Source organism: Salmo trutta, chromosome 32 (assembly GCF_901001165.1).
Source record: "Salmo trutta chromosome 32, fSalTru1.1, whole genome shotgun sequence".
NCBI lineage: Eukaryota > Metazoa > Chordata > Actinopteri > Salmoniformes > Salmonidae > Salmo > Salmo trutta.
In genome coordinates this window covers 8,355,377-8,380,409 of record NC_042988.1, presented here as the reverse complement: position 1 = coordinate 8,380,409, position 25,033 = coordinate 8,355,377, and the positions used below count along the sequence as shown (strand labels likewise).

General features: G+C 41.4%; 1 protein-coding gene across 1 annotated transcript in view; it reads right to left on the bottom strand.

Moving 5' to 3' along the window:
- Positions 1-5,322: 5,322 nt before the first annotated feature.
- LOC115170977 (integrin alpha-3) overlaps positions 5,323-25,033 on the bottom strand; it is a 35,864-nt gene continuing 16,153 nt past the window's right edge. The window contains exons 2-26 of the mRNA XM_029727397.1: positions 18,014-18,141; positions 17,626-17,717; positions 17,110-17,353; positions 14,560-14,655; positions 13,991-14,222; positions 13,594-13,787; positions 11,797-11,885; positions 11,465-11,601; positions 11,215-11,292; positions 10,993-11,060; positions 9,994-10,130; positions 9,666-9,812; positions 9,299-9,396; positions 8,912-9,080; positions 8,438-8,521; positions 8,226-8,305; positions 8,016-8,093; positions 7,802-7,904; positions 7,542-7,718; positions 7,173-7,292; positions 6,893-7,006; positions 6,678-6,776; positions 6,335-6,460; positions 5,917-6,083; positions 5,323-5,407 (exon numbers count right to left, since the gene is read on the bottom strand). Coding sequence (XP_029583257.1) covers positions 5,976-6,083; positions 6,335-6,460; positions 6,678-6,776; positions 6,893-7,006; positions 7,173-7,292; positions 7,542-7,718; positions 7,802-7,904; positions 8,016-8,093; positions 8,226-8,305; positions 8,438-8,521; positions 8,912-9,080; positions 9,299-9,396; positions 9,666-9,812; positions 9,994-10,130; positions 10,993-11,060; positions 11,215-11,292; positions 11,465-11,601; positions 11,797-11,885; positions 13,594-13,787; positions 13,991-14,222; positions 14,560-14,655; positions 17,110-17,353; positions 17,626-17,717; positions 18,014-18,141 — 2,998 coding nt within the window. The 3' untranslated portion in view covers positions 5,323-5,407; positions 5,917-5,975. The remainder of the gene's footprint in view (positions 5,408-5,916; positions 6,084-6,334; positions 6,461-6,677; positions 6,777-6,892; positions 7,007-7,172; positions 7,293-7,541; positions 7,719-7,801; positions 7,905-8,015; positions 8,094-8,225; positions 8,306-8,437; positions 8,522-8,911; positions 9,081-9,298; positions 9,397-9,665; positions 9,813-9,993; positions 10,131-10,992; positions 11,061-11,214; positions 11,293-11,464; positions 11,602-11,796; positions 11,886-13,593; positions 13,788-13,990; positions 14,223-14,559; positions 14,656-17,109; positions 17,354-17,625; positions 17,718-18,013; positions 18,142-25,033) is intronic.

Sequence of the window (25,033 nt, the reverse complement as noted above, 5' to 3'; positions counted from 1 at the left end):
TTAATTTCAAATTATATTTTTTTTAACATGTGTCAACTTAGTCTTATTACGTTTCATTGTAAATTGTATAGCCCTTGGAAGCCCAGGCTTCTCATGTTTCAATAGTCAAGTAAACGAGACAGGATTGGAAGGATGGCCACACGAGGCTATAGGGCGATTCCTCACAAAACTACAACAAAACAGGACCATGATTTTTTTTGATTTTCACAAAATTTAACCCATAGAAGGGTCCTTTGGAGAAAGGATTGTTGAGCTATATTTGACATGTGTATCTTAAAGCATAATTGAGAAATACTTAATTGAAGTTGGAACATTTGTGATATTTTTTAGCCATACCCAGGCCCCCTTTATGCTGGCAGGTAGCCTAGCGGTTAGAACATTGAGCCAGTAACCAAAAGGTTGCTGGTTGAAATAGCTGAGCTGCCAAGGTGAGAACTCTGTCAATGTGTCCTTGAGCAAGGCACTTAACCATAATTTGCCTAAATTCTTTAACTAGTCAAGTCAATAAATAACAAATTCTTATTTACAATGACGGCCTAACCCCAGCCAAACCCTAACAATGCTGGGCCAATTGTGCCCTATGGGACTCCCAATCGTGGCCGTTTGTGATACAGCCTGGAATCTAACCAGGGTCTGTAGTGATGCCTCTAGCACTGAGATGCAGTGCCTTAGACCGCTGCGCCACTTGGGAGCCCACTATGACTGACTGTAAAACACATTTCACTGCATGTGACACTACATGTTTTTCTTTAAGACTCCATCATGTTTAATCTGTGTGTGATACAAAGGAAAGATTGGTGTCATATTAAGCTTTACCGCTTGTGCTGCATTATGAGTCGTTTTTAGATTTTAAGAAAACATTTCTTACATTAATATTTTTAAATATCAATCTCTGCTGGTTTTAAAGTCATGGTCCATTTTATACAGAGAAATTGGCATCGTCGGCAATCACAGCCCTCCTTTAACTTGTATCATTGCACATCCTGCAAATCACCGACAGATGGCGACACATTTGAAACCACTTTCACATTCACTGTTGGTAACGCTTACAAATTGGATTTCTAAAACTAGCAGAGATCCCACTCTGGAACTTTGATTTGCCCGTAGAGTAGCCTATATTATGTTCAACGATATACTGAAAAAAAGAGCCAAATCTAAAAGTTTACATTTCCAATGTTCATGTTTATAATTTTCAATATTCATAAATGAATTGCTATTGAAATCAAAATACTACTCATATTAGAACAAGCGGCAACGCTTCATATGACACCACACATTATGGTGTCTTATGAGGCCTGGGTAAGGCCAAAATGTCACAAATGTTCCAATTTCAATTAATTATTTATCAATTATGCTTTAAAATACAAAATATCAAATATATGTCAACAATCCTTCCTCCAACGGACCCTTCTATGGATTACATTTCGTGAAAATCCCCCAAATCATGGTCCTGTTTTTTTCTAGTTTCATCAGGAATCACCCTGCTATAAACGGTTTGATACATAAGGGAGGAATTTACTCTATACTTGTTAATTCTGTCAACATTGGGATAAGTCTTTGACTTTCTCAAGTCAAGTCTGATGTTCTCTGGAAGTCCTTCAACCACTTGTGGACCTCTTCCTCAGAGCAGTTTCAACTTCAGGAAGGATCTGATATGTGTTTCTCCTAGTGGTTGGTAAGAGCAAAGTGTGGTCATAGTTCTCCAACGCATGCGCACGGACCAGAGCTAGTCGTCTACTATGCATACCTTCATATACAGTCATTGAGGCATTCAGAGAAAGGTTTGCCTGCAATATAGCAACAACTTTACTTTGGTGAGTTACGAAAGTAAAGTATATTGAAACAACATCAGTAAAAAAAAAAAAGGCGGCAGAGGCAACTTGTTGCTGTTGTCGCGCGACATACCAGGTTTACTAGTTAGTTAGCTAGTTAACTTTAGCTATTACGCTACAGTAGCTTTAACAATTCTGTGAATAATTCATTTTGTACAGTGTATTCTTATATTTTTACAATCGGGAGATAGGCCTAGATACAACAAAAACAATGTTAACAGAGTGGGTTGGTATAATTTGTGGAACGTTCCAACGAGAATCTGTTCCAAACACTTTGTAAATAACAATGTTGTCAACAAACAACGCATTCAAATTTATATAGCGGCCAATAAGACACCGGGTCGGGAGAGGGCTATTTCATTAAATTTGTCACTCACCACGTTTATTCCGAAAATGTCTGTCCTCACTCTGGTAGCCTATGGACAAACATTAAGTATAAGCTACGTGGTGAGTTGATCGTGCTACTTTGTATACGTTGTTTGTTGGCAATCTTGTACTTTACGTTTTTAGAACAGATTCCTGTTGGAACGTTCCACAAATCATACCCTCCCCAACAGGCTGTATCACATCCGGCCGTGATTGGGTGTCCCAAGGGCGGCGCACAATTGGCCCAGCGTCGTCCGTGTTTGGCCGGGGTAGGCCGTCATTGTAAATACACACTTGTTCTTAACTGACTTGCCTAGTTAAACAAAATACAAATAAAACGAGCTGCCGTTAGCTAACTCCGGCTGGCTACAAGTTGTTAGCTAACTTGATCCTGCCTCCAAAGTGTGTGTGGTCACCTCAGCGCTGTCACTGTCCACACAGCACAGATGACACGAAGACAATGTCAGTTTTCTTTTCATTCATAAACGCTCAATATTTCCTCAAAGATAATTTTAAGATAGCTCGTTTGTTTACATTGAGGTAACTTAACCTCTGACTGGGGAATCATTTCCGGTGAAATGTATGTACATTGAGCCTTCAAAATAAAGGTCTCCTGTACATCAATTTTGTGTACAGGGGACCTGTAGTGTTATAAATGATAGTGTAGAAAGGACATGCAGCATGTAAAAATACTTTAATATAAATGAGATACAGAAGTAGACAACAGAAAAAACAATAATGAATAGAACCATCATGGTTGAGTATACACATAGAAAAAAGCATCAGAGACGCTATACAAATAACTACAAACAGAGACAACAGAACAGCATTAAACTGCACTCAGGCAATTGCCCCCCAATTCCCACACCACGTACCAGCTGTTAATAGCTGTCCTTTGGGGAGCTTTGTAGGCTCACACTTGACATTTGTTTTTTTAAGTAACCCACATTAAAAAACCTCCCAGTTTACTATAGATTAATACAGTACATACTTACCAAATAATACAGTACTTGCACTATAATTATAGCAAACTGTAGTATACTATACTACACACTGTAGTATCCCTTGATCATGTGTAGAACTTACTATAGAATGTTGTAGTATACTGTAAAATACTACATTAATGTATGCAAAAACACTACACGTTTTGAACTACAGTAAATGCTACAGTATTTAATTTGCATATATCTATTCCCTTCCCCCATATCGCAATTTGTGCCACTGAAAAAATGTGAAACCTAAATGCCAAATATAGACCATATATTTTGCCCCTACAGGTTACTATCCATTCAGATACCAATAGGTTATGGAAAATATAGTAGTGCTCCAGTAGGTTTCCTGAAGGAGAAAGCCTCTACTTCTTTGTAAAAGAGAATAAAACAAAAACACAATAGTAAATACTACAGTAATGCCTGCAAAAACACTACAGTAAATACTATATACTACAATATTTATATGATAGTTAACTGTAAACACTACAGTAAACACTACAGTGAATACTACAGTAAAGTCCTCAAACACTTGAGTGAATACCATAGTATTTATAACATATTATATATATATATGCTATAGTATTTTTTCATATGGGAATGTCTACTTTCTCTATGTCACATACTAACAAAGACATGTATACAGTTAACAGCCAAGCACAGTGCTCCCAGTCCCCAATTCATTTGGTGTATGCCATTGATAGTTAGGAGAGAGTTCTGAAATTATAGTCCTACTCTCTATTTTCTAGATTGATCATATTATTTTACAGAATACACACAAACAAAGCAATCAGACAACGACCAAACCATTAGACCTGTAGTTTACAATACATGTACATTGAACGTTTTGAAATTACCCCAACCTCACAGTTCTCTGTGATTGAAACATCTCCATGTTCTTTTCTTCTTGGTTCAGGAGTGGCAGTAGTGCCTTGGAACACTACTGTGTGAACCACTTCATCAGTCGATCTCTGATCCATTCCTCAGAATTAGGCCACTGGGATCAAACATACTGTACTTTCTATTGGCACATTTACATCCATCACTCAACTTGGGCTCATACAGTGTAATACATCAGAAAACAAATGTAAACAAATCACGTACTAGTTTAAAAGCATAGTTTTAAAATCATTTTGAAAGCATTTATATTCAAACCACAGTACAAAATGACAGGACGTGCAAATATCAGTCTGTTCCATTTGGAAAGATCAAATCATAAGATAAAAATAAAGCGCTTTTAGCAAATCTAAAACTGTTTCAAATTAGTCTTTTACAATCCACATACAAAAAAAGCACATTTGAGTATACGAAACATTAAGAATACCTGCTCTTTCCATGGCATAGACTGACCAGGTGAATAAAAGTTTAAGGGATGATCCCTTATTGATGTCACTTGTTAAATCCACTTCAAGGAGTGTAGATGAAGGGGAGGAGACAGGTTAAAGAAGGATTTTTTAAGCCTCGAGACAATTGAGACATGGATTGTGTGTGTGTGCCATTCAGAGGGTGAATGGGCAAGACAAAATATTTAAGTGCCTTTGAACAGGGTATGGTAGTAGGTGCCACCGGTTTGCGTCAAGAACTGCAACGCTGCTGGGTTTTTCACGCTCAACAGTTTCCCGTGTGTATCAAGATTGGCCCACCACCCAAAGGACATCCAGCTAACTTGACACAACTGTGGGAAGCATTGGAGTCAACATGAGCCAGCATCCCTTTGGAACGCTTTCAACACGTTGTAGACACGTTGCCCCAACAAATTGAGGCTGTTCTGAGGGCAGAAGGGGTGCAACTTAATATTAGGAAGGTGTTCCTAATGTTTGGTACCCTCATTGTATATTCTTGTTGACATCAAAACAACTAACATTAAAAGTACAATTCTTGAAAATAACATTTTGGTCCAGAGCATTCAATCTTGTACACTATAAGAACATAACACCATCAGTCCTGTTCCCAATAATGTCCACAAATCCAGACTAGCGCCCAGCCAATGCATATTGAGATTGAGTTTCTCAATAAGAGTAGTGGTAGTGTTGAAGGTATCAGTCAGTAGTAATGCTGCATTTCAGTCCAGTTTGTGATCCAGTGCTTCTTTTTTTTATTGGGGTTTGGCTCCTCGATGAGGAATCCCTCATTTATCTGGTAGCGCTCCTCTTTGCCAATCTTCACTCCCTGGTGTATTGGCATCATCTTGAAGTGGTTGGGCCGCTTGAAAAAGCCACACTGTGGGACAATGGTAGACGACACAAAGTGAACATTTGAAAAGTGTAGACTTTGGGTATTACCATGTTATTTTTAAAAGTAATTCTACATTGGTGCCACCAGTATACATTTTGTGAGGCAATCTCAGTCCCGCTGTTGTTTAGATACTTGACAGCTTTCTAATGTAAACACGGGTATCATGAGATATGTGAAATATATGATCAAATCACCACACAACCAATAGACTCAAGCTCTGCAAAGCTGGTTAGGTAGGAGAAGAGACTAAATAGTTAGCAATGGGGAAAGGGTTGGAAAAAGAGTTAAATAAACATATAAAAGTCAATCAGACAAGTCACAGCCTCTGAAATGCTGTTTCCCCTGTGGATAGATACTCTTGATGAAGAGAAACCATTACATCATTTATAATTTGACAGCAAGAGAGGAAGACTGAAGTTAAGGAAAGCCACTGCAAGCTGCAAAAAGCCGTTGGAAGCTGAAAGGAGTCACAGACGGAAGGACTATTATTTTACCGAGGAAACCCAGTGCATTGTTCCAGAGGCCCACAGGGGGACCTCCCTCCCCAGCCTCACTACTCCTCAGTCAGCCTCTCCACCTCCGACGGCTGGGTCTTCATCTCAGCTTTCTGGGCCTTGGCCTCGTACATCTCCCTGGTGCTGGCCCTCCTGAAGAAGCCACACTGAGGAGGGGAAGGCGGTCAGAATAACAAGTCAAACAGGATCCATTGTGGATCCAAAAAGGTGGACCTTTTGAACCAGTGGACAGTAGAAGTCTCGCGGTACCCGTACCATCTAACAGTTTGTTTGGATTTGTTGTTGGAGGCGAAATTGAATCTCCATTCTCCTCTTGCTGCTAATGTCAGTGCAGGATATTTGTTCAATTGGACCTAACTGGCAGACCATTGTAATACCTAATATACTGGATCGTTACCTTCCACATAAGGAGGATGATGAAGGCCAGAAGGAGGATGCCAGCGACAGCAGACACGATGATGATCCACAGGGGGACCTGGTACGTAGCCTCCTCCCCCAGCTCTGGGTCTATATTCAGGGTGAACTGGACAGGGGATATCAAACAGAGGACATCAACTATGTCTGCATTTAGGCTATATGTAAAAGTGTATCCTCAATTATTATTCTGTATATTCCTCCTCTATCATGTATCAGCTATCATCATCATCATCATCATACAGCAATCATCATGGAAATAACCTTTCAATTAGTATGGATGTAGCCTAGCTTTTGTTACAGTATGACTAGTATGGCGTCATTACCTCTGTGCTCTCAGTGTTCATCCTGATGGTGGGTTTGTCTGTGACCAGTTTCAGTGTGGCCTTGCCATTCACTGTCACCCGCCACGCTTCCCTGTAGTCCTGTGGAAACACAACACATAAACAGGACTTTATTGGTACACCCAGTCCAGTCACTCTAATGAAGCTGAGGAGAAAGTTGACATTAAGACTAGACCACTGTGCTTTGGTGACTTCACCTCCAGCATGGTGCTGTTCCACACTCTGGCCCTGACAATGATTGTCGCAGTGTTGTTCATGTTGCGGAGAGGGCAGATGAATTTGACACAGTGAGCAGCGCCCGTGACACAGTCCTACAGACAACAGCAGTTGAAAGGGAGTTAGCACCAGTACACCATTTGGGCATACACATTTCAGTTGAGTTCATAATGTGACTGACAGGGTTCAAACCCAGGTCTCCTGCTCACCAGAGGAGAGCATTAGCCCACTAAGCCAAAGCCTAGGCATTTTAGGCCTCACCAGTTTAAAGGACTTTTTGCGAGTTCCCTTCAGATTGAGGGAGGCCTGGGGTTCTCTGGGGTGCACCTCCTCTGTGGAGCCCTCCTCTCGCTTCCTTCTCCTGGCTTTGCTCTCTGGCAACTATGAGGAAAAGGAAAACAGACAAAAAGGCACAGACCTCATAACTCAGTGTTATAATATTGGAACTTAAAAGTAGCTGTTTTTTAGGTGTTATATTGACAACAACATGATCAACTGTGGACCTGAAGTTGAGATTTCCATCTGAAACCATAAAATTGGGAACACATTAACATTAATATACCAGCTACTGGAATTCTGAATAAACAAAACACCACTGAAATAGCCCTGATAATACTCCAACAGGTTTACCATGAGTTTGAGTGGGTTGACGATGGCTCCAGGAGGCACACAGTGAGAGTCTGACGTCCCTTTGGTCTGGATCTCCGTCAGGTACAGCAGCCACTTGCCATTGGCTACCTCCCAGGGCCAATCAAACTCCACCTCCAGGTTTCCAAGGTTACCCAGTGGCTTCCCAAAAACATTCACCTATGAGGAGAGGCATCATAGGTGAATTTAGGATCTTCAGAGATGCTAGCAAGGATTGTTTTCTAGGTAAAAAAAACAACAACCTTAAATGTGAACTCCACAGGACTTCCGACGTCGCTGGCAGTCTTCATGCCCGATTCTCCCATGATCTCCCCACTGAAGTGAGTGTGACCTGTGTACTGGGCACTAGAATAGAGGCAGTAACACTGAATCAGATCCCTGTGATATACAGTATGGTGCTACCTAATGCCTATAATCAAAACATGCCCTTAAAATGACTCAAAACCAATAACTTACAGTGCAAAAGACGTATCCAGTGTATACTCCACCATCATGACAAGAGGCAGCGGTTGTAGATTGCTCTGTTTACTCAATCTGAGAGAGGACAAAGGTTGAGAAGCAATTAAATGTTACAGATGATTGGAGCTGGGTCAGTCCAGAAGCAATGCTGTGATGAGGGATGATGTATGTAGGTGATGGCAGTAGGAAGTGTAGAGGGACATTTACGTGGAAAGCTGCAGCGTAGAGCGAATCTCTCTGGTGTCCAGACTGATCTCAGACGTCTGAAAGATGATCTGGACCTGATCCTGGAAAACATAATGTGGTAGAAATCCACATTTAAAACCCTATATATGGTACCATGTTACCATCCCACTTGTATTGTATCCGCTGTGGTCCAGACGAAGTAGTGGAGAGTACTAGTTTAAACTAGAACCTACCATCTGGTTGCTGGTGAATGGGTTCCCCAGCTCACACAGTACAACTATATCCTCTGCTGAACACTTGATGGCTGGGCTGTTGTTCTGTGGAACATAGGAAACCATTTCATGAGTAGAGAGGAAGTAGTCACTTTTGGGACAACTAGCAAGTAATCTTATCTATAAATCACCAATCAGAGAACCAAAAATATGTGGTTGTTTACTTACCCATAGCTTAGCATTAGCATCGTTGCGTGCAAAACAATGGGAGTGATAGAACTGTTAGCCTTCTAGCTAATTAACTCTATTACGCACCATAATAGAGGCTCCGAGGTGAAGTTTCCCCTAGGTCTAGGATCAGCTTCCCCACCCTCAATCCTAACCTTAACCAATAGTAGAGAATATGCTAAAATGACCCAAGATCAGCGCCTAGGGGCAATTTCACCATATTACACCATAGAGCGACATCAGAGTAGCACAGCATAGCAGGCTTACCTTTGAGCGAAAGGCAGAGTAGATCAGCGACGGGGGAATGGTGACGTTGAGCATGGCATTGTGAGCGTCCTCCGCCGGTTTCCCTGGCGACGGGAAGTTGGTCACCTCCACGACCAACATGACCTTCTTGACATTGGCGCTGTACTGGAGGATCTGGTGACCATCATGGCTGTACAGGGACATTCACAACAAACAGAGTTAACAAAGATTACATCTTCTCTTTGATTTGATGTCTTGGTCACTCTAAAAACGACTTACATTATTCAAAGTCAACCTCTACGGTTTACGTTCCTCTCAAGCCACCAATCATATAGCTGATGACACTTTGAACTATCCCTCCTATACCTCTAGTCATGACCTTTGATCCCTGACCTCTGATGACTGTACCTGGGAAAAGGTGTCTGCTCTTCATTGGCAAACTCTGCCTTCATCTGCAGGTTACTCTGGCACGTATTGTCCAGGCCACAGGCTTTCTGGAAGTGAATCTGTGGGAGTGAGGGAGGGAGTGGGATAGAGAAAGAGGGGAGGGAGAGAGAGAAGTTGAAAGCAAGTATACTTATTCTCTGTGGAGCTAATATTATATTCATCAACACACTATCAACAAACCCCAGTGTACAAAGCGTGGGCAGTAACTGAAGAGGCACACACACAAATAGTATAGTGGAGATTCTGTGTAAAGGGGAACATTCAAAACAGTATTATGAGTAGTCGCACCTTGTTATCAAACATTAACTGAGTAAACATTAGGTCTAACCTCCTTTTTGACATGGCTGGCCTTTCCCTCACTGAGCACAGGGAAGGCATCCAGGTTCTGCAGGGACTGCCGGGCTTTGGGATGCCCCTCATGGAGGGATACGTTCAGGGAGAAGACTACGGGCTCCACCTTGTCTCGGATGGGACTCTACAGGACAGACAGCGAGACATGGTTAGGGTAACTCCCTTTGCTATTTTCAAGCATTTATCCAACAAATCTCAACAAGCAGATCATCAGTAACGATACAGGGCTTTGAACCTGGAGGAGGAGATGAATTCAAAACCAAACCCAGTGGTCACAATAGGTTATGTCGGTGACAGTTCCTTACCGCTAGTCCGAGCCTCAGCGTTTTGCATTTGGCAGATGGCATTGACAAGAAACCAGTGTAGCTGTCCACGCCATTGTCTTGGAAACGGACCCGGTGGTTGTGCCGTGTTAGGTCGGCTTCCACCGTGTACTTCACAGCTGAGAGGACACGGGACAAAATGTGTCAGGGAATTTCAGAACAATTATTTATTCATTCATTTAGCAGCTTTTATCCCCATTGTTTGAATAAAAATGTGGCTTCAATAAATAAAAACAATAAGAGCAAGTAGGCTTTGTGTACATTTGAAATCACATGAAACCAACAGTTGTGTTTGCATACATACTGTATGTCAGACATAAGATTTATTTAGATAATAATATTAGGTATCTGTCATTTGATTTATGATTTTGGCTACAAAAGGAAAGGGGACAAAGCCAGTGATGTCATAAAAAAAACATATTTTTAGAGATGATATGCGTGTGTTTCTTGACAAGCTCATAGGTTCAAGGGTAACAATGGTGGAGTTTGTTTTGCATAGCCCCGTGTCCCGGGTGGGTAGAGAATGGTCTAAAATGAGCCAACTCCGCCCACATGGGGTACAGGAAAATGCAAGGCGAACTCCAACAATGTCTTGCTAATTTATACCCTCCCCCTTTTGATGAACAACCTGCGCTAATTGGCTGGACCATCTTGCCAATCAATCACTTTCACTAATTAGTTAATAGCTAGGCACAAATGAAACCAACAGTCACAATGGCCCTTTAGGACTCATGTTAACTCGATGCATCCTCGGCTTACAATTGTACCTTGGGGATAAATAAACTGTATTGAATTGAAATTTATTGAACCAAATCTAATTAAATGGACTAAATTGAATTCCATTTGCTCCGGAAATGACATTCAAACATGTTGGCAATCTTGTCATAAGATCACTTGAATGACTGATCAACGCTAAAATAGCAGTGTTAGTGTTAGAGCAGTGGTCATCTAATTACAATGTTATAACAGAACCACACTCACTGACGTTCTTTCTGAAGTCGTTGGCCCCAGTGCTCAGTGTGTAGGAGAAACAGACCTTCACCTCCACACTGCAAACACAGAAAAACATACTCAAATGGTCAGGGATTCCCCGATTCAGGGTCATAATATGGGTTTAATCACTATTGCTGAAACATTGAGTATCCTCAAGCATTGAAAATAAATCATTATGTCCAAATACAATTATACCAAACAAAATCTTACCAGTTGTCACAGTCTTTAGGGTCCACAATCTCCGGCGTCACTTCAAGAGTTTTAATGAGGTGAATGACTGGGCGGGCCCTGATCAAATAGATAACAACATGAACATATACCATACATTAGGGATTTATGGTTGATACAATAGATTTGCTGTGCATTAAACAATACGTCTGGTCGAAGGATGAGAACTGAGATGGCCGAAAACACAATATACATCTAAATGCAACAACAGATCCTTGTTGTGATTAGCTACCTCAGTAAGGCTACGCGGTCGTCCAGTGAGCCGACCACCATGTCGGGGTAGCGGTTCTCGTCCACATCCAACCCTCCGTTGATGGAGTAGCCAAACGTCTTGAACCCACCTCCAGCTATATCCTCCCCCTCAATCACCTAAGGAGAGGGAGGTCAATACAACAACCAGATGTTGCAACAGCTGTTCAGCTCTGCAGCTCTCCTCACCATGAGCCCCATAGGATGAAGTGACCCGTAGATGCTGATCTGAGGTTTTACATGTAGTACCCTTACGGCTAAGGTTAGCAGTCAGGGAGGATCCTAGATCCTGTGCCTAAGGGTGTGTTTCCATACCTGACTGGGCTCCTGAGAGATGCCCTCAGCACTGCCTGTCCAGATGAACACCCTGCCTGTTCCATGGAACGGAGCGCCCACCGCAAAATCTGTGAAGAGAGGGAGGGAGAGAGAGAGAAAGAGATAGAAATGATAGGCTCTTGTGTCTCCAACAAAGGTCTTCAAAAGCCTTGTTCCGTCACTGAGGGCCAGGAATGTTCTATCCATTTAATTTAATGTCAGCACTCAGCACTGAGCCAATACTTAGGGAAAGTGAAATGTTGTCAAAATCCCATTCAAACAGCTTTGATTCATGTCAGAAAGGCACATGATAGATTTATAATACCAGTGTCATAGACGTTATGGTGATCTACTGTATAGTGTTCAGGACAGCAATGCTGTAAAAAGATATATGTAGCTTATTCTTAAATACTGTATTTTCTGAGAGATTAAAGGTTCAATGCAGCCGTTTTTGTCTCAATATCAAATCATTTCCGGGTAACAGTTAAGTACCTTACTGTGATTGTTTTTCATTTTGCTAGGACTGTCTAGCTGTGGCCTGAGTGGGGAGGGGAAAACTGAAAACTAGCTGTTATTGGCAGTGAGGTTTGTAACTCTCTTTCTTATGTAAGGGATAAACGCCGAAGTTCTGTACTTTACCTTGGAAATGTGGATGACGCAGTGAAGTTCATTTTTCCAAGTTAATGTACAGAACGGAGGTGTTTATCCTGCTTACACCACAGTTGCCAAAGAAAACAATACTAACGCACACATTTACCGGTAGAAATGTAAAAAAAATCTGTTGATATTTCCATTTTTATAAGAGAATTCATAATTTCTCATATTTTGGTTAGTTTGATATTTATGGTCCGCGACCCAGTTGCTTGCTAGTTACTATAGCCAACTAGCTATAGCTAACACAGTCACAACCTCCGTAGCCAGAATAACAGCAAAATAGCTGCATTTGCTTTTGTTTAAGCTGTTTTCTATTGACATTAATTTGGATACATCCATAACGTTCAGCTGATGATGCCCAATTTTGCCAGTTCATTACGAGGAGGTTGCATTGCTTATCAAACACTAGGCTAGAAGCTAGCGAAATAGTTAGTTGCTAGCAAATCTGCCAATATGACAACTGAATTGAAAAATACCGTTGCTGAAAACAGTTTGTCAAACTAGAAACGTGGAAGGATTTGACAGCATAGCGCCACTTGCTTTGTGACTGCAACATAGGGACCGGAGAAATTCATGTTCATCAATATGTCTCTGAAAAAGCAAAACAATGCTAGCTAGCTAACTGAGTTCTTCCTCATTGGGCCTGCATTTACAATCTATCCAATTTCGGTTTGTGTGGTTGTTAGTTTAGCTTTCTGTAACTTTGTAGCAAGTACTGTCTGCATGTGTAGGCGTATATTGCATCATTATTGCAAGGTGTCTGATATATTTTCAACTTTCCAGATATCTTTTCCAACTGTCCCGCTATCTGGTTTTAATGTCCATTCTAGAATGCCCTTCTAACCAATCAGAAACGAGTATTCAACAACGCTGTGGTATAACGGTCTATCAGGACATTTACAGCCGGTTGATGTCACCAGGCAGTTCAAAACTCCATCCCACCAAAACAGGATGAAATTTCAGTCAGTTTTTCCAAACAGCTCTTATACTAAAAGTGCATTATCATAATTTTCACAATTTTATTCCAACCTCAGAGTGGAAGTATATATAAATCCCATTTTTCACTGCACTGGGCCTTTAACTACTTTCTATCCTAGGTTCTTTATAAATGTGAGAAAATGTTGGTTTATTTAAACGTTTTACCTTGAAAGCCATCTTGGTTGACATCTCCAATGGCAGCCACAGCCATTCCAAACGCAGAGTCTCTAGGGCCTCGTAGTATGATGCTGGATTTCTGCCGGAAGGAGCCGTTCTCGTTCATATAGACATATACCGCTCCACCAAGCTCCTTCTTCCGATCAAAATAGAACGGGGCTCCGACGATCAGATCATTCCAACTACAGAAATGTGCAAACAAAGAGAGTGTTGTTTCATTGACAGGGTTCAGTCAATAATATTTCAATTAACTGAATTCAGGAAAAAATGATATTGCAGTTAAATTAATTCCAAAATAAGCTATATCAATGATTTAAAACAAGTTACTTATGTCCCATGGGGATTAAGAGGAGTAAGTAAGACAAAGTTATAATCCACACTGTACCCATCATTGTTGAGGTCTGCCACGGCTAAGGAGTTCCCAAAGTATGAGCCCATCTGCTCGCCTCTCAGGGTGAGGTAGGGTTTCAGCTGGTCCCCGTCCCCTGACGTCGACTTCTTCTTCACAGTCAGAATGACCGAGCCTTTGGCGTCATCCTTGTTATCCTTAGGAGCCCCTGTCACCACTGTGTCCTGGTTCTGGCTGAGGAGGCCTCGGCCCTCTGCCACCGAGTAGCCTGGAACAGAACAACAACAAACAACATACTAGTACTAACTTAAAAAAATACTATGTCTAACTTACGTGATCTGATCTTAATCTTAAGAAATTGTTCGTAAAGTAGAGAATCTTGCACATGCGCAGAAGGTACGGCTGTTTAGCTATCGGGAAGAAGCATCTAGAAAATCTGGCCATGCAGCCACTCTATTCTAACTACTACATACTGACGTACTAACAACATAGGTTAACTGACAACAGAAAACGCACACATCATGTTCACTGTTTACTTTTAAAAACCCGTTCAATTCAAATCTGTCTATAGAAGTTTCCTGGGTAAAGCAAGAAAAAAATTGTACCTATGTAAATGTGCCGTCGATTACCAAAGTTGGGGAAGCTGCTTCTCTTGGTGTCATAGATGACATTTGGATTCATCCAGGAGACATGAACATTGCCTGAAATAGAAGCAGAACAACACACTGACATTTTAAAACAAAATACGAAACAACCACAAAAACTGACACGATTAGCATGACAATGACCATATGTGTTGACATACCACACACACAGACCAGGCTAACATACAGTCATGACCATAATTATTGGCACCCTTGATAAAGTATAAAAAATAATACAGGAAGATCCACTTGCGGCCAAGTTTCAGCCTCCTGGCAGAGGCAACCAGGTTTTTGGATTAGAATTTTGTAGTACTGGGTAAAGTTCATGATGCTGTTGACCTTAACAAGGGCCCCAGGACCAGTAGAAGCAAAATAGCCCCATAACATCAAAGATCCACCACCATATTTTACAGTAGGTATGGGGTTCTGTTCTGTTCTGCATATGCATCTTTCTTTCGACGATAAACCCACCACTGGGGTGCATGGCCAAAGAGCTCTAGTTTCATGTCACCTGACCATAGTACCGGTTCCAATCCAAGTGGCAATGCCGTTTAGCAAACTCCAGGGGGCCATACTTGCGAACATGAGAAAAAGTTTAAGCATCAGCCAATTAAAATCATCGACATAGATGTAACATAACATGTAGCCTGATCACAGGCTACATGTTAGCTGTTTCCATCACATAACCTTGTACATTTAGCCCTATGTTAACCGTCACCATGTGGCCAGGATTATTTCCTAAAACAAATTTCGCATCAGCCAATCAAAGATCTTAAACTGTTTCTCCACACACCAATGGCATTTCTTAAAATATGTCAACCTGGCCACCAGAGGGATATATTTAAAGCTGTAAATTCAAAGTTTACTTTCGTTCCCTTCACTTTGTCTGTCTCAAGTGTAGAGTACCAATAATGCATGAGCATCGCATTCATGACTAGGCGACTTACTAATGTTACCAATTCATAAGCCTCAATTTGTCGGGTCATGGACTCTACAAGGTGTCGAAAGCGTTCCACAGGGATGCTGGCCCAAGTTGACTCCAATGCTTCCTACAGTTGTGTTTAGTTGGTTGGATGTCCTTTGAGTGGTGGACCATTCTTGACACACACGGGAAACTGTTGAGTGTGAAAAAGCCAGCAGCCTTGTAGTTGTTGACACGAACCGGTGTAACTGGCACATACTACCATACCCTGTTCAAAGGCACCTAAATCTTTAGTCTTGCCCATTCACCCTCTGAATGGCACACATACACAATCCATGTCTCAATTGTCTCAAGACAAAAAATCCTCCCCTCCATCTACACTGATTGAAGTGGATTTAACAAGTGACATCAATAAGGGATCACAGCTTTCACCTGGTCAGTGTATGTCATGGAAAAATGTTTTGTACACTCAGTGTATACAGTAACTAAATCCCACATTTTTGCTTATCCGTTTCACATACACCCATGTGCTTTTACGGAGAAAATATAAAGGACTATACAACATTTAAGTGTATCATACATTGTCCAAAAAAAAAGTTGAAGAGCATTATGGCCTTGACAAATAGCTGTAATAGCCGAATTCGAACCCGGATCTAATCACGGCCACCTGGTGAGATTAGCATAGGGCTAAATGTAGCAGGTTTTGTTTATAAAGCCGTCCTGCATAAACTCCAGCCGTACCTGACTTCATTGTTAACATACAGAATAATGAGATACTAGACGCGGTCTCAGGGACGGCTAACTCTGTAGATCCCTTCGATCGCCACTGAGTTAGGTAAATCTGCTTTTTTTTTGCTCCTTACTTGAGGGATGATCTCAAAACTCTCTGATATTGGATGAATTGGTGGCTCTAGGGCAATTCAAAAGGCTGACTGAGGTTTGTTTTCTATTATTGTGTTTTGCTTTTCGTGTATTGATGTGAATATTGATGTGTATAGTGATGTGTAAAGTGTACTGATGTGTAAGCAGGGCTCATCTGTGAAAGAGACATTGGTCTCAGCGTGACTCCCTGTCAAAATAAAGATGAAATAACATTAATAAAAAATGTGATGAGTTCAGCTAAATCAATTTTGGTTGCAGATGCAAGTGGCGGCATCTCAAGCAACTTTGCTGATACACAAAAGTTATCCAAACGTTTGGTAATTGTAACAGCATCGATATAGACAAAATGCTGGCTGTACATTTAGCTATATTCTGTATGGAGGAATGGCCTGAGATCCCAATGTGTTCTTCAATCTCAATAAGCATTTTACAAAAAGGCTCAGTGCCATTATCCTCGCAAGGGGAAGGTACCCCTATCTTTGTGAGAGAAAAAAAAGATTACTTGTTAAACAAAATATTTTTCTCAGAAAAATTATATTAATATAAAAGATGTTTATATAGTATTTGTATTATTTATTTTCTAAAATATTTTTGCTCGTCTTTATCAAGGGTGACAATAATTTTGGTCATGACTGTACTTAACTTTACTGACCATATTGTCCCTGTGGGGTGTACTTTTTTGCAGTCTCAAACAAATCTATGCCTACCTTGCCACTCAAAGCTCCCAGGGGCGCCCACGATGACCTCTGTGTCAGTGATGGCAGCAGAGATGCCCATGTTGCACATGACTTCACCTGTGATGTCTTTAGTGTGGCTGCACACCTGATCAGGGTTCTGCCAGTGCATGTCTGTTTCATTATAGTTCAGGTCGTTACCACGGATATAACACTTCCCAATCATCTGACGCAGCTTCAATACGCCATGTAACTTCACAAAGCGATGGCCACAGGTCTGAGAGAGAGAGAAGGAGAGAGAGAATCAGAATTGAACCTCTTTGTCTTGGTCATTCCATACTTGGCCATTTAATCAAGTAGTATGATACAGTCATTTGCCAGAGATAATCATTCATATCAATATTGAATGCATTTTTTTTTGCTGTAATTTACACTAATCTGTTCAGTAAACTCAGAAAGGAGAGTTGCTGGTCTGGAGGGTCACCAGAGGATTGACTGATGGCCTCTTGAACCAATGAATCTTTAATAAGCAGACAAGAAGTTACTCACCAGAATTCGCCCCCCTGGCTGTCTTTGGCTGGCCACCGTTACCCCCAGCCACATATCCTCCACTCTGTCCTCACCCTCAATGAGGTCAGGGTCTGAAAGGTCACAGTATATCACACCACTCATCATCACTGTGCTTTGGGTTTCAATACAATACAACAATAAGGCATTTCTTTTAGGAATCAGAACAAATTTCATCCTTATGTTCCTCTTCAAATCCCTTATTTCAGTTGATTTGATATTAACATTTCCTCTGTGGTGTTCTAAATGGATAGTACCTTTGTGGAACAATCAGTATCTATTCTTAGTCCAAATGTACTATAATATTTCCTTACATTTTAAAAGCAGAATTAGCAACTCTGAGCAACAACTGCAAAACCACAATGCCTACCTGAGCCAATCAGGTTCATCCTGGTGCAATCTGATTGGGCAACGTTTACAGGGCAGGTATACACATCTCCTGTTTCATTGGCCTTCACGCCAGACTCTGCCTTCTCCTTGGGTGCTCCAACAAGGAGTCTGTGGATCCAAACAAGACAAAACAAATCTGCGTTTACATTTCAACCCCAAGATTAGCCATCTATAGTAGATTAGCCATCTATAGTACAGTATGTTAAACTCACTGACAACAGGGCACCACACGCATGTCTGCAGGAGATCAGATGATACCCAGTGGTGTAGTGGAAGGTATACGCAACAATACGCATTATACACACTGTTTTCAGTGGGCATTGCGTATACTCCCTTCTTAATCCTCACAAGTAGTTTACTCGAGGTATACGCAGTATCAATAAATAAGGCTGATTTAACAGATCAGAATGTTTCGGGTTAAAATGTTGATGAACTATATTTCTCAATTTTAAGCGCAGCACTGTGCACACTGCGTTAGAGATCTAAAGATGCAACACCTATTATGGGTTGCTAACATGACCAGGTTAATGCCTTTGGCTGCTAAACAACGAAGGAAAGTTGATTTGAAAAATAGGCCTATAGAACAGGAGAGCGCATACGAGGTTTCTAAAATGTTTCCCTCAACATTTCTATGGTCTTATTTTGGCTTGGCTACTTTGAAGCAAGGTAAGACATGCCTCATAATATGAAGTAAAACATCCAGGTTTCAAACAATTAAGGAACAGGAAACATATAGAGATGCTAATGACAGGCCTAACCGTCTTCTGTTAGATGGAAAGGCTTTCCAAAAAACCTTCTCAATGAAATGTTATACATTCTGCCAGGTATGTCTACCTGGCAGAATGATATCGTGATTATTTGCATCAATCCAGTGGCCATTTGTTTAGCAAACTCCATCTCATGTCCGCTACAGAAACACTGCTATCGAAATAACAGTGCTAAGTGCCTGCACATTTGAATTAAAGGGTAACTACAACTCAAAAGTGGTCTCCTGATGTGGTTTAAGCATTGATGTTGACTTAGAACATTTTTTTTTTTTTTCAATTATGAAAATGTGACTTTGAGAGCTAAAACCTGAAAGAAATCTGTGAATTTATGACTCGGTTGACATCCTCGTTTATCTATTTCAATAGTAGGCCAACTATTAGATTACTTGCACAGTACATCTTGGCTTGTCCTGACTGTGAAAGACCAATATGGGATTCATCATTTTAGGTCATTCAGAGTATATGTCACTGTTTCTCAGAGGGCGACTTTACTTCGCCGGGCGGGCCGTTTGGGAAGATGTTAGCAAAATTAGAGTATATCCACTACACCAGGCACCTCTACACCACGTCAACAATGCATATCCACTGATCCATTGATAACTGCCACCTATTTGGCTATCTGATCAGAGGTCTTTCCCCATACAGACATGTGGCATTGTGAGGCAGAGAGAGTAGTAATTCAAAATGTCTTGTTTCCTTTAGACAGAGAGTGAAATGTATGTATTTGGATTAAAAGGTGTCATAACCAAACAATTTGAGCTGTCCTCCCTTGCTTCAATAAAAGATAATAGTTGTAACACAGATGACTGCCCATGTGAAATAGAGCGGCAGGCAGCCAAGCCAGGATGTGTCGATTTTTCCCCATCTCGCTCTCTTTCTCGCTCTCTTTCTCGTTGATATGCTGTACACACTGCAATGAGGTGGGTACTGATGAGGAGTCGGGAGAGGTCAGACACAGGGAAGTCAGACTGGAGAGAGGTAGAACGAGTAAACAGAGGAGAGACTGGGGAGGAGGAGGGAGAGAGCAATGAGAGGCGGCAGCCAGACAATGACAGACGGAAGACAGGGAGGACCAGTGAGGAGTTCTGAACTGAAGGGCACCTTTCTCCTCCCATCCGTCCCTCCGAGCTGTCTCATCCAGTTTGGGGGGTCTAATTTAATTTTGTCGCCCCCCTCCCCTCACCCAGGACCCGGGTTGGGTTGTGTCATGTGACTCTAAATCAGGTTTGCCTGACCAGGAACGAGGAAATGAGCATGTCACGTAAAGGGTGAGTGAGCTGTGGCATACAAGGACAAGACAGCATCCAAACAACCCAAGTCAATCAGTCTCTTCTCCTTTAATTCATAATTCCTTTCTCTCTCCCTCTCTCTCTTTCTCTCCAATACGTCTCATTCATAAGTCGCTTGGGATGTGGATGGGACATTGGAGAAAGAAACATCAAGCAATTCCACGCAATATTCATTCATAACAAGAAGGCATTATAGTAAAGACGCTACTGTGGCACACAATGATTCTATAAGGAATCCAGAAATGGGAAGAGTGTCAAGTGAGAGCTCCTCTGGGTTAAGAAGATCTGTACATTTGTAGCAACAAAGACAGATATTTAACCTTTGACTGTAGTATCTAGACCCTGGCAGACATAAATAGTCAGAGCTCATCAGTCAAGTTGAATAAATGCCAGTCGTCACCAAGGCGATGACAGAGATAATAGGGAGGACATTTACTGACTTCCACCAATCAGGCTGTCTAGCTACACAGATAATGTTATCACAAATGCCACTGGCCCACTGGAGAGAAATAGGAGAGATACACATACCAGAGAGTAGAGGAGGATCACTACTGATCAGTGTGTGTGTGTGTACATGCATGTGTGTGTGTTTTGTGTGCGTGCGTGTGTGTAATTGTTCCACTCATCTGACATCTGACCTGGGAGTGCTCTCCACGCTACTTTAGAAAAAGGAGTTCCAGTACTGGCAGCTGGGGTATGTCATACAGGTAGCAGGGGCTACTAGGAAGGAATGCAACACTACCAGCACACAGGCTAATGATGTCCATGCCGGCGTGCTCTGCATGCTCTCCATTCCCACTGTACTGTAAGACGTAACAGAAGAAAGAGTCCTTCAAATACTTTGAGCGTTTGCTTGAGCCTGCATCGAATGCCTGATGGGCCGGGTTTGTGGTTTTTGGAATAATCTATTGGTTTATTGAGCCAGGCAAGCGCAACCGAGCACAGATAAAGTATTTGAAAGGATTTCAAATACTATTTGAAGCCAGGGCTGAAAAGAGCACATTATATTAGAGATAATCAAGCCCTGATGTGTCTTCTCTACGGAAAAAAACCCCATGAATTTCTCATGTGGTCTTATGTCAAGTTAATGTGATAACGTGACAACATGTAAAAGCAACATGTGAAAACATTTGAGCACATGTGAAAACATGATCTCATTTGAAACAAATGTGACAACATGGGGATGCAACATTTCAACATGCGATACCATGAAACTACACGTGACAACATTTTAACGTTTTTCACGTCAATATGCATTTCCACATGCGAGAGTTAGATTTCCACGTGGACATTTGTCACGGGAAAGTGCAAGTTCGATTTTCACATGTGAAAGTTTTTCATGTGTGAACGCTAATTCCACATGTGAATCTACATTTCACATGTACGGTGAAAACATGTTATTCTCCTCACATGTGAAAAGGTGGTGTTAACATTTAACATGGGAACTCTACACTGAGTGCATAAAACATTAGGAACAGCAGGTGAATCCAGCTGAAAGCTATGATCCCTTATTGATGTCACTTGTTAAATACACTTCAATCATTGTAGATGAAGGGGAGGAGACAGGTTAAAGAAGGATTTTTAAGCCTCGAGACAATTGAGACATGGATTGTGTATGTGTGCCATTCAGAGGGTGAATGGGCAAGGCAAAATATTTAAGTGCCTTTGAACAGGGTATGGTAGTAGGTGGCCAGGACTGAGTGTGTCAAGAACTGCAACGCTGCTGGGTTTTTCACGCTCAACAGTTTCCCGTGTGTATGAAGAATGGTCCACCACCCAAAGGACATCCAGCCAACTTGACACAACTGTAGGAAGCATTGGAGTCAGCATGAGCCAGCATCCCTGTGGAACGCTTTCGACACCTTGTAGAGTCCACGCCCCAATGAATTGAGGCAGTTCTGAGAGCAAAAGGCAGTGAAACTCAATATTTGGAATGTGTTGTACTCTCAATGTATATTGAATACATGTGAACATCTAGTTTCACATGTGAACAGCTGAACTCACGTGTCTCTTTTGTTTTCACATGAACATTTCAGCTCAATTTGTAAAAACAGTTATTTCGCATGTGAAATTTCACGTTTTTTTTGTAAGGGAACTAATGAAATGGTATCGGGGTTTTAAGGTAGGTGATACGCTGTTGAGTTAAATGTGTTGTAAAAAAGATGTACAAATCTTTAATCAATGACAATATGATTGCATTTGACATGATCACTTAGTACTGACTTTTCAATATGACCTCACCTGGGATTTGAACTCACAACCTCTGGATTACAGTGATCTTTCTGCTGCTCATACACATTCATTACTTATAACATATCTCTGCACTTGGAGAAAGAGTGTCATCTGCCCTGCTGTTTTAGTTATCAGTTAATCTGGCTATTCTCTCATCGTTGATTTCATTGACTTATCTTAGCAATTCAAGGGTTTTCAGTATAGTTGTCTAGGGGCGTATTACTCCTGAATCACTATGATAAATATAATAGTTTTTCTTGGGTGTATTATACAAAGTCCAAAGTGTATGAATACAGGAGCAATCAGTCACTGACACATAAATAGTGGCATAGCAGGAAGATCAGAATGCTGTGAAGCAAGAGGTTGAGAGTTCAAATCCCAGGTTAGGACATGTTGTATAATAATTACTTTATAAATAAATAAACATACACAATGTAGTCATATGTAAGTGGAAAACACTGTGGCTACTTTGGGACATCCGAGCACCTTTTTGTTTGCGGGGCATCATGTGAAAGTTGAAATCCACATGTGAAAGGTTATGTGAAATATCATCACATGTGAAGTGTTCCAAAACGAAATGGTTTCACATGCGAAATCATGTGTTTTTTCCCATAAGGGTTATGCCCAATTGCCCACTGAACATACCTCGTACGCAAATGCATAGGCAGCCTGCCTTCTTCCCTGCTATATGACATTACATGCTTGGACAGGTTGCTTCGCTTGCTTGGATTGTTAGGATATCAACCGTGTTTGTGATAGGGGGGAATCTGAATTCTCTGGTTCGATTCTGATAGTTTAATTTACAATTGTTTAAGTAGAGCTCTTATCAACATTCTACTATTTGAGTACACCGGATTTAAACCTACTCAAGTCAGTGGCTGTTATCATGGGAATGATTGAGCCTTTGTGGGTTGGGTTGGGTATAAACAACATGAGCCTTGTTTGAAAAGACTGAAAGCCAAAGGTGCTCAATTCCTTTAATTCGCATAGCCTAACCTTTTTAACGATGTCATTGTCATGAGCAGTTAACAAAAGACACATTACCAAACCCCTTAAGCAAACACACTCATTCATGTAATAGAAACAGCGAGAGTGCATTCACTTGTGCTACTGCAGGCAACGTTGTGGGCGACTGAAATGAGAGAAGCATAAAGGTCTCCGATTGAGTTGCATTGGCTCGGCTGCATGGGAACTCAAGCTAAGACACGTCACAATCCCTTAATTCACTTTATCTCTGAATCTCAAGCCAAATCCTTCAGCGATGAGGTGGGAAATCAGGGATAAAGGGGAAGATATGGCACAGTTCATAGTCAGGCTGTGTAAGCACACGTACTATAGACCTACTGTGCACACACACACACACACCTCCTAGTCCTAACCATCCCATACTGTACAAAGGTCACTAATGACAACGCTCAGGGGGGAGAGTTGGCAAAGTAGAGTAAATAAATGACTAAGATATCTACATGAACACTAGATATCGTGAAAAGGCATGCCCAGTAATAAGAAGTTCGCTTTTGTTTAGGGGTGGTGTTTCTTAAGGCATAAGCTCTGCTGGGTTTGAATGCACTTCACTTTGCAGCGCAAGACTCACTTCAATGAACTCTCAATGTTGTGTGACTGGAAGCAAAGTCTATCTGTAAATGTTACAGGGTGATAAATCACTTCTGCCATCTTCCCAATAAGTGATTTTACACTGGAATCTCAATTTTGAATAATCCTCTCACAAAACCCCTAAATCCAAAGGACTGAGACAAGGGTTCGACCTCTTAGTAGCTTGGCAGGCCATCTGGGTGAGTAGTCCACTGAAAATTCCACCACACCTTTCCAAAGATGCTACTAAAAATGAGTAACCCACTTCTTGGCAATCAAGAGAACTGGTGGTTTAATAAGTAATAGAGAAAACAGAGGAAGCATAGCAACAGGACTTATGTAGCTGGCTGGTAGACTGAATCATTTCCTCTCCCATACTGGCCCAGTGCCCTGGCACACACAGTAAAACAGAAAAACAGACCACTACACCTGAGACAGGATGTGGCCAATGACCTCCTAGTACATACTGAAACTTGTTTTACTCTGTGGTGAATACCAGGACTATAGCCAGGTGGATGAAGTATTCAGAATGGACTTGATGATTTAACGCTTGGTCAGTTTGCTGTGAAAAGTGAATGTCCAAGATTGACGTTCATGGATGGTGATGTACTGTATCATCAACATTGGTTGTTGTGTTCCCTCTCTCACAAAGTAGCACTTCCCTGTGGCTCAGTTGGTAGAGCATGGGGTTTGCAACGCCAGCATGGTGTGTGTGACACCAGGGTTGTGGGTTTGATTCCCATGGGGGGCCAGTACAAAAAAAAAATGCATGAAATGTATGCATTCACTACTGTAAGTTGCTCTGGATAAGAGCATCTGCTAAATGACTAAAAATGTAAAAGTAGCTAATAGTTATCAACAATATGTTAGCACTATCATTTGCTAACTTACGTGACCTGGTCTTTTCAAACATGGTTTTGGGAAAAAGGCATGGGGTTATATATATTTCCTGTGAGGGAGAAAACTGAGGCCTGGCTTTGAAAGTGTAGCTAAACAACTGGCAACATGGGGGTGGCCTGAATACACAATGCAATATAAGATCACCATGGCGATAAGCTCCGGAACCTGCTGCACGGTCGTCAGCGACAGCTAGGCCTGACAGCGAGAAGGAAGTGAAAC